The 10,377-nt window shown below is 35.3% G+C and overlaps 1 protein-coding gene across 2 annotated transcripts; it reads right to left on the bottom strand.

Annotated features, from left to right (window-relative positions):
* Window positions 1-1,351: 1,351 nt before the first annotated feature.
* On the bottom strand, window positions 1,352-9,914 carry PHYA (phytochrome A). 2 transcript variants are annotated; one of them, XM_028195360.2, is made up of 5 exons: window positions 9,436-9,914; window positions 5,948-8,014; window positions 4,547-5,366; window positions 3,366-3,656; window positions 1,352-1,758 (listed from the first exon to the last, which is right to left on the bottom strand). In XM_028195360.2, exons 2-5 carry the CDS (start codon window positions 8,001-8,003, stop codon window positions 1,548-1,550), a joined length of 3,378 nt encoding a protein of 1,125 aa, XP_028051161.1. In that variant the 5' UTR covers window positions 8,004-8,014; window positions 9,436-9,914; the 3' UTR covers window positions 1,352-1,547. The 2 variants fall into 2 exon arrangements, with proteins under 2 accessions (XP_028051161.1, XP_028051162.1); XM_028195361.2 differs by having other exon boundaries at window positions 4,547-5,363; window positions 9,436-9,895.
* Window positions 9,915-10,377: the final 463 nt, after the last annotated feature.

The following is a 10,377-nucleotide window of genomic DNA, read 5'->3' as shown; positions in this document are numbered from 1 at the left end:
ACAAAATTAAAAATAAAAAATAAAAAGAAGTAAAAATTGACTATTTTGATTATTCAATAACAATAAAAATAATTGCCCAACCAACAAGTATAGCAACAAACAATATAAAACAAATCATCAAACAATATATAAAAAATCATCAAATAGTTCATATTTATTTACGCACCTTTTTAGAAAAATTTGTATATAATCAACTTCGGTATAACACCAGTGAATAAATTACACAATATCAATTACTACACAAACTGATGAAAAGATTACAGTTTATGTATAATAATGACAAAAAAATAATTGTTCGTCGTCAGTTTACCACCATTTCTATGATTACATGTACAACTAACCTTCTTTTCCAAATGTTCTTCCATGACATAACCTGATTATAAAATAATGGTATCCCTATCATTGAGGCAAAGAAAATGCTAAAAATAATAATATTTTATATTTATATAAAATATTTTATATATATCATACATAAAATATATCAAATAATAATTCTCTCCTAGATATATAGTATCATACATACATACATATATATATATATATATATATGTGGAAAAGACTATGTATACACCTTATAACTAAAGAAGAAAATGACATAATTTCATACTTTTGAGTCATAAAAAAAAAAAAAATTAAAAATCATAACCAAACAACACATGAGACATAACCAAAGATCTCATTAGTTATAATTAAAATAAGGTCATAACTAAAGAAGAAAATTAGTCCTAACTAAAGAAGAAAATGTTATAACTTAGAAATGCATATGGTAGGGGTTGTGTATAGTAAAATTTCCCTATAATAATAATTTATAAAGATCAAATAATCCACATAATACTTCTAATATAGAAAAATGGCCTATTAGAATATAAATTCAAATGCATGAAATTAAGGGAAACACAATACTTTGTGAATTTTATTGAATTATAAGTACTCTAAATCAGATTTATTTTATTTTACCACATTGGGCTTTCTTCATAGCACTGGACAGGGATGTTGTTTTCATATTTTTCATTATTTTATTTTCAAACATACAAAAAAAAAATTAAAAATCAAAACCAAATCAAGAAAACAAAAACACAAATTTATGTTCATTCTTTTAAAATAAAAGAAGAAAAAGTTAATAGATACTCATCATTTTTTATTTTATTTTTTTAGCATAACTCATCATTTTTTTAATATCAAACAGTTTTAGAATACCCATAATTTTCGCATTAGTGCCAAAACAATTTTCAAAAACTCAAAAAACAACCAACCAATTATGTTGGTTTTCACCAGAACTTCAAATGGACACTCCAATTAGTGGCTCGAACCATAAATCCGCAAACGATTAGCTGCTCAAACAAGAAGAATGTAATGTGGAAATCGAATGAAATTGTTTCATAACATAAAATGTGAATCTGAAATTCGTCCCGGCCAAGCCTATCAAAGATGGATAAAATTACATATTTACAAGTTAAAACAGAAAACACAAATGATGAAGTCAAGAAGAAGAGAGATGCAAAACACAGTACTACATAAAAGATTGAGAGTCATGTTCCCAAAATCATTCACCCCCGAGGCTTACTGCCTGCAGCGAGCTCAACAGATATGATAAAAGTTGACTTCCCAGCTTCCCTCAGATACTGCACGTCTCCATTCATGAGCTTCACCAATTTTCTACTGACGAGAAGGCTAATGCCCTCCTCAGACGTGTCCATGTCACCTCCAAACATTTGGCTTAACAACCCTTCCGGCACGCCACCTCCCGCATGAGTTATCCTGAATTCAAGAATTTAGATTTAAAAAATCAATCCATACAAGCAATCCCAAAATACCAATTTCATCAATTTATTTGTTCAATTATTAATTATTATTCCTTGTTTTTCTTCTTTTGTTTTGTGTGAATTTCTTATTGTAGGTCTACAATTTTTGTTCCAGGAAAATCAGCCAGGCCCTTGCCCAAGGAACAAGGAAACGGTTAGTATGAACCATTTGGATTGAATTTATAAGAGCCCCAAGTTTACTCTTGCATTTCTTGGTAGGTTTTTGTAATTGGCAATCCCGTTTAACAAAATTCCTTTTAATTGTGATTCTGTTCACTCTTTTGTTTCAGTGAAGGTGTGAGTGTTTAGATGCGAATCTAACCCGAATTGTACTTGTGTAGAGAAGTTTGTGCTGACATTCCATATTTTGAGCATTCCTTGTTTGCCACATCGCTGACTATGGTTTGACCGTTCAAGCAGTCATTTATGCGGTCAAGTGGTGAAGTGGAACTTCCAGTATTTCAACCTACATTCAGAACTTTTGGAAAATGTGTTTTGCTGCTCAAGCAGTGGATATTGCGCTCGAGCGGTTGGCCTATATATTTTGCACCGCCTTTACTTACACTGCTCGAGCGGTGAAATGTGCGCTTTAGCGATCTTCACGGCCCTATTTCTATAAAGTGCACCATTCGTTGTTTTTAAAATTTAACCCGTCCAGATTTTCAAAGAGGAGAAAAATACAAAGTTTTCTATATTGGAGAGTGTTTTTATACGAGTTTCCTTGATGTATAGAAGATAATTGATTGATCAACGAATAACAGAGTGTCAAATATCAAGGGTAGTTTTGTTTGTTTATTCACATAAAGAGAGAGGTGTTCTTCGGTGGATTCCGGAAAACTTGGGCTTAAAACTTTGGTGGATTCTAAAGTGGCTCATCATTGTGGATTCGACATCAGCGTTTTGGATTCAACATTGGGCAAAGCAATTCCATGGTGAAAACGAAGTTGGAAGAGGCACATCAGGTTAGGTTTAGTTTGGGCGTGAATTCGTTAGGTAATTGAGGGTACTCATATGTAATTCATTTATGTCTTCTTAGTGGATTATTTTGTGACTTTGACCCGTAATTTTTTATCACAATTGGAGATGTTCCAATTGTGATTTTTTCCACATTAAATCGCTATACCGATTTATCATTGATTTTTTTATTGGGATTGATATTCACAGTTTTAAATTGAAACATAATCACAAATTAATAACTCGAGGTTATTTAGATATTTCATTTCTAAAGGAAAAAAAATTACGCAACTACCTTTTCTCCGCATAGCATGTTGAAATATCAATCTAATACAATTGTGCAAAACAGCACACAACTGCAGACAGCAGAACCTTTCAGTTCGAGTAGCATACACACTTTTCCATGGTTTGAAACACATTCTATCAATCTATATAGTGTTATGAAAGCCCATGCTTGAAGTACATTTCGACCTTTGTAATTAATATTAACTAACTGAAAGACATCAACATTCTATTGACCTCTTTCACCTCAATTTGCCTGTACTTTTGGTCCTATGATTTGAAATTTAACATTTTCTTAAAAACTTCAACTTCAGATTGTTAACATACCTGAATTCCAAATGCACGAGCTGAACAGATTCTCCTAAACGATCTTTGGTCAAACTTGCAGTAACACCAAGCTGGCCACCATTTGGCATAAAATTCACTGATATTGACAAGAAATCAGCTAGGACTTGTTGAAGCCTCATACTATCTCCATACAAGGTTTCGGACATGATCTCTTCCGCCAAATCATTAACTATCCGAATACCCTTTCCGTTGCTTTTCATCATTATTTGACTAATGGCAGCAACCAATACTTCATTCAGCGTAAACTCAACCATTTCAAGATCCAAATACCTGTCAATAGTTGGGACAGAAAAGCTACGGTTAGAAAAGATCAGAGCAAAAAAAATGTCAGAAAATCAACAGAATTGTTCCACTTCTTGATCTTCTTTATCTTCTCTCTCTCTCATTTTATGCATGCATAGATACCAAATGATACTTAATTTGGATCGTACACCACTCCTAGTTTTTTTTTTTTCTTTCTCAAGCATAGTTTAAAACCAGCAAGATGATGTGTAAGCTCACTTGTTCCACATAAGTGATAGGATAATCAGCAGAAACAGCTTGATCAAAAACATCTCATCCGTAGGACTCAAATACTAAATCTCAATTGTCCATCACATGAGAGAGATGATACGTTGGTTAGGTACATACAACTATATGCATCATATCATACACAAGTGGAATAAAGGGGAAAAATATAGAAGTTCTCATTCTTCCATTAAAGGATCTACTCGTAAATATTAAAAAAGTACACCTAATTTAGTCCCCAGCTTAACCAAACATGGAAGAAAAACGATTATAGCTCCTTAAAGTCATGACACATGCTTTGAATTTTGGATCCATATTTAATCTATTAACCTCCGCAAGAAATTAAGCTGGTTGTTGTCTGGTTCCCTACGTGGAAGCCCATATAAAGCTACATCTAATTGAGGATCAAGTCTAGAGCAAAGAGCTGCTGTGCTTCCAATCAAATTTATGTCGGCAAAGCACAAAATAAACTTGTTTAAAACAAATTAAACATGGGAGCTAAGAATTACTATAACCTAATGCGATTGAGGATAATGGCTCAAGCAAATAGCTGCTATGCTTCCAAATCAAGTTAATTATATCGGGAATGCATAAAAATAAAATTGTTTAAAACAAATGAAAAGGATAATGACTGAATATAGAGAATATCATACCCATCAATGATGCAATCAAGATCAGTGTCATCAAGAACTTTATTCATCTGACTCTGGCATTGGGCACTAGTATTAAGAAGCCGTTTATGTTCTTCACTCAAATCTGTTCCTTCCATCATCTTCCGAGAAAATATAATCCCAGCAAGGGAAGTCCTGATCTGCCTTCTAATATAAGCTAATGCTTTTAATCTCTTCAACGCAGTTTGCTCGGTTAACCGCTGAATATGAAGCGCTTGTTGCAACTCTTGACTTGCTAGCTGCAAGAAGCAAAAGATCCCAGTGACCGAACCGTCACTATCCAATTTCTTGCTCACACACAGGAGACACTCTACATACTTCCCACTTCGTGCAAAGAAACCAAAAGAAATCTTTTCTGATTCGTGGCCAGCCATGGCATTATTTAGTACAACACCGAGGTTTATGAAAGCTTCCTGATTCTTGAGACGACAACACGCCATGTGGGTACCGAAAACCTCACCCAAGAGCATTTTATTAATAATCTCTTCTCTTTCCCACCCGGATATCTTTGCCATAGCTGGGTTCCACTCACAACACCAACCAAATTCATCCGTGCCAAATATTGGAGGGATTAAGGGGTTTGGGTTCTGTACAATAGCCTTATAATCACCTTCGATTCTGGTGAACTTATCCATAACTGTTTTCTGGTCAGTAATATCTTGTGCCACAAAACAGACCCCCACAACATTCTCACGAAGGTCCCTGCTTGCGCAAGCATTCACAACTAAGCTGATGGGACCCGAGTCACTCCTAGACCCATGTGTTTTGATCTCAAATTGGATATTTTGCTCCTCTTTGCCTGCTAAGAAGAGGATATAAGAAGAAAATTAAATCTGTGTACATAAATACATATATAAATTGTATATCCTTTCTTTGAAGCCTAGCCAATACATGAAAAATTTTGAACCTTAGTTTTAATTAGCTGGTTATCTAAGAAGCACAGACACTTCTAAGAAAATAACATGTTGTGTCCGACACCGACTTGACACGACACTCATTGGACACTTTCTAACATTTAGACACACATGAAACATATTAAAAGTTTGAATAAAATAACTTGGAATCCAATGATAAAACCAAAAAAAAAAAAATTACAAATTTATACATATTTTCCTCGAGACTTAAAAAATTATTATCTTTACTTAAATATTCAAATATTTGACATATTTTGTGAAAATTTCCATGTCGGTATGTCAGTGAGTGTCATGTTTGTGCTTCTTAGCTGGTAGTGTAATTTTAAGCTTTGTCATTCTTCTTTTCCAACATGATGAATTTACATGGAAGTTCAGACTATACTCACTCAGATCTTCAATGCATATAATATGACTAATGCAAAAGGTTAACCCACAGACAACTTGAATTAACAATTCAAGAAGAACATACCTTGCAATGCCGAGGACAACATCTTCTTCACAATATCAGTTGAAGAATCTTCCACAAGTGAGAGCAAATTCCTCCCAATTGCTTTATCAACAGAAAGACCAGTTAACTCAGCAATTTTCATATTCCATCCATTAACCAGCCCATCTACATCAACAGCCAAGATTGGAACCGTAGCTGTTTCAATCAGACGGACCATCTCACTAGTCACTGCTTCCAGTTCCTGCATCCCTTCAATTTTTATGTCGTGGAGCTTTGTCTGGATGGCATTTGTGTTTGAATCCATCACTTCACTATCTTTATAAGCATTCCTCAAGATCAGCTGCAAGGAGTGAATTGCATCCATCTCGTAGTCCTTCCAAGGCAAACTTCTCGTTTTAACCACTACAAGAAAAGCTTTAAACGACGATCTTGGGTGCATCTTTCTAGCATCATCCTTCTCATCTGGTTCATGTTTTGCACCGCCCCATCGAATTTCAGCAGCGGTGTGAGACCTAAACCAGAAAAGCGTGTCATTGGAAGTTATCCTTACAGCTGCCATCCCACATACGACATCACCAAGAGCAAGAGCCGCCGGGTATCCAGCATCATACAAGCTATCTGTACTCAATCCCGTGGAATCCATATGGTACTCTGAGAGCCATGAGACTATGTCACGCAGCTGGAAATCAGTCGGAGTTACTCCGAGTTTGTATATCTTGTTTTTGTACAACAAGGCAGCCCCATCACATTTCACAAGGTCCATTACATTTGGGCTCTGCGAAACAATACCTAAGGGTGCATCGCGCATCAGCATATCACACAATAGTGTCTGAGTACGCAGGATATTCTTCTCAAGAATCTGATTTTCCAATTCTAACTCCTTGTTGACATGAATAGCAAACACTTGAGCAAGAAATTCGCAAGCATATCGAAGAGGGAAGGGAACGAACCTTGGAGTTGTATTATGACACACCACTAAACCCCAAAGCCTCTTTCTCTTTTGTGGCTGAGCTTGATCAGAGCCCTCTCCCTCTTCCTCTCCTTCATTGACCACAACTGCCATCACCATAGAAGCAATGGAGTTCATGTTCTCCATATACTGTAAATGGCAACTGTGTGGCGCTCTGAGGGTTGAACCGCACAAGGTTAGTTCAAAGGGAAGCTTCTCATCTTGAAGCACCTTTACATGTCTCGCGCGACAATCGCAGATCATACGGACCTTATTCTTCATGAACAAAAAGCGAGAAGCTTGAGGGATATCTGTTGCTGGATAATGTAATCCCAGATAAGGCTCAAGCCCCAGCTTTGTTTTCTCAGACACAACCTCCCCATGATCATCATCATGAAATTTATAAGCCATCACTCTGTCATAACCAGTGAGTTCAAAAACCTCTTGAACCATAGTATCACATAGCCTTTCCATGCTGCCACTTGGCAAAGACTGCAACTGTGTAATTGCTTTAGCCGCGAGCTTGTAGGACTGGAGGGCCCCAGCAGCAGTCATCGGGACCTCATACGGCTTCACTGGTTCAAAGTCAATAATCAAACTACCTGTTACCCTATGGACAATCGCATAAAAAGGCTTCCCAGAAGTTTTGCAGTGGACTAAAATGGGATTCAGAAGTGAAACTTCTCCAAAACCCAGCGCCTTTTGCAATGCAGCTGCACTAGGGTTAGTGAAGATGGTTCTCACATCAGTTCCAATGCCAAGAGCTGGGTGGTCTCCAACACTTGGAACCGCGTGGCTAACCATTGTCAGCATTTCAGGAGCATTCTCACTGTAGGCAATGACTTTGAAAGTTTTCTCATCAAGGGCTAACAAGCACCCAAATGGTTGGATCAGCTTGCCTTTTTGGATGTGATGGAGGTAAGCGGTTGTTACTTTGTCAGACCTAGGTTGTTGATCTTCACCAACAGCGCTGGTGAAACGTACTGAGGTTGAGTAGTCAAAAGAACTACCCGACTCCTCAAAATCTGCGTGAATCTTTGCATCTACGGTAGTCTGAGCTATAATTCTAGCGCTGTGTTTTGATCGCCCTGAACTGCCTGAAGACTGGCTAGGTCTTGAAGAAGACATATTCACCCAAACTGAAAAATATAAAGAGCCTCATATGTTAATAAGGCAGTACTACACAACAAATCACAATGATTGGCAGAACAGAAAATTATAACAGAGAACCAATAAATAGACTTTTCAAATTTATTCTGCAAAAATCTAGAATAACAATTTTGCTGGCTATCTTTATCATCATCATCATCATGATCTTCATAAGAGCATCTCCAATCCTTACTTCTTCTTTTTCTAACTTTTTTTTTTTTTTAATTTATCAAATTTGAGTGAAAATTTAGTTAAAAAGCTTGATCTAGTAAAGAACAATCCAATCCTTACTCATTTTTTTCATCAAATCTGTTTTGAAAAATTCTAAACTTACCCTACAAACCTGTTTTAACCATTTTATGAAAGAAAATCATCTCCAATCCTTACTCCTTTTAAAATTTCATCAAATTTGGGTAACAATATCACTGTTGGAAATTTGGTAAAGGATTTGGTCCAACCTTGGTTTGGTGAAAATTTTGTCTCACTAGGTTCAATACAAGTTTAATGAAATGATTGGAGCTCATTTTTAGCTCTTTATTCATCAAATTTGAATTTGAAATTTTGATAAAAGAATTAGTGAAAGATTGTAGATGCTCTAACAAAACTGGAATTTTATGTGAATATGCTTCATATGTTGCTTAAAACATCACATTTCCATACAGGCTCTATCAAGACCAGAAAACTCAGATGATCAACCCAATAAAAATGTGATTCATCTTCTTCCTCTTTGACTGTATTAGAGACCAAAGTTATGCTCTTCAAGCAAGAATTATATAAGCAAAGCTCTAGTTGCTCTGATTCAAACTTACTTGATTTCAAATTAGCAAACTTTATACACTAATATATGGATCAATACTTGCTCAGATCATCAGAAAGTACACACACAGACACGACCTTAAATGAATAAATTTTTCAGATAATTAGATCCTAAAATACAACTATTTCACATATGTTCATACAAAATCAAACCCAAAACTTGAATTAACGCCAAAAAAGAAACAGAACCCACAAAATCTGAAGGCTAATATTACAAATAAACAATATTCTCAATGAGCATAGACGTGAGAAAGTGAAAATCTAACCTTGTTTTCAGCTTACAGAGGCCCAAAGAGAGTGACTATGAGATAAAACTCAAAACTAGAATTAACCCAGTAAAAAAGAAACACAACCCTCAAAATCTAAAGGCTAACACTAGACAAGAACAATATTATCACTGAACAAAGACATGAGAAAGTGAAAATCTAACCTTGTTTTCAGCTCACAGAGGCCAAAACAGAGTGACTATGAGATCAAAACTCAAAACTAGAATCAACCCAGAAAAAAAGAAACACAACCCACAAAATCCAAAGGCTAATATTATACAAGAACAAGATTATCACTGAGTATAGAGTTGAGAAAGTGAAAATCTAACCTTGGTTTCAGTTCACAGAGGGTAAAAACAGAGAGTGACAATCAGATCAAATCTTGTGCAAGTGTTAGGAATTGCTTGAAGAACTCGAAAATAAGAAGCCAAGTTGGGTCACAAAAACCCATCTCTTCCACCATGGAAAAGCTCAATTCCATTACCCCCAAAATCTTGATCACAGCCTAGGGACCACACCCACACCCACCACTGCCTGCCCACTGCTCTTAGAAGTGTAATCCACTAAAATTAAAGAACATTCTCCAAGACCACCCTATATATATGTATAATAATTTCTAATAATAGAAAGAGAAAGGACTGGGTAGAAGTCATAAGGGTTTAGTTAGTTTCTATACATAGATTGACAAAGGAGACAGTTGATCGACACAAGTATCGATTTGAATAGTTTTTGAGAAGTGGGTCAAGTATTGATTGGAATAGTTTTTGAGAAGTGGGTCCGACTATAATCAGTTCTTATCATGAAAGCTGTTCCTATAGGTTTATATACATTTGTATTATATTATGCCTCCGTTTGGAAAGTTGATTAATTTTTTGACTTTTAATTATTTTAGTCTGGATTAAAAAGTTTGGTTTGAAAAGAATTTTTTGATTTTTTAGTTTTTTTGACTTTCTTTATGAGAGAAGAGTCTAATGATTATGGATTAGATGTGATGTTTTGTTTTTTTAACTAAAATAGTCTATTTTATCTTTTGTGATTAAAATAACCAAAAAAGTCTGAAAAAACCCTTCCCGAACGGACCCTATATTACTATATGTATCATCATCATGTGAGTATTGTTCATCAATTTTATTTTATTTTATTTTATAAAAACAGAGTTAAAAATATGTTTCAATAATTTCATCAAAACAAAAGGGAGCAAATTTTTCAATAAAAAATTAAGGTTGTGTTTGGTTGTGTTCTCAGATCATGATTCTGCACCTTGGTTCAAG

This window comes from Camellia sinensis, chromosome 2, assembly GCF_055761805.1.
Source record: "Camellia sinensis isolate YWXY chromosome 2, ASM5576180v1, whole genome shotgun sequence".
NCBI lineage: Eukaryota > Viridiplantae > Streptophyta > Magnoliopsida > Ericales > Theaceae > Camellia > Camellia sinensis.
The sequence above is the reverse complement of the archived record's forward strand: the minus strand, read 5'-3'. Positions and strand labels throughout refer to the sequence as shown.

Coding starts and splice junctions, on each gene's coding strand:
- PHYA (XM_028195360.2), bottom strand. CDS start 8,003: ATGTCTTCTTCAAGACCTAGCCAGTCTTCAGGCAGTTCAGGGCGATCA. Junction 5,367..5,947: donor GTTGTCCTCGGCATTGCAAG/GTATGTTCTTCT, acceptor TCCTCTTCTTAG/CAGGCAAAGAGGAGCAAAAT. Junction 3,657..4,546: donor CTTGATTGCATCATTGATGG/GTATGATATTCT, acceptor AACTATTGACAG/GTATTTGGATCTTGAAATGG.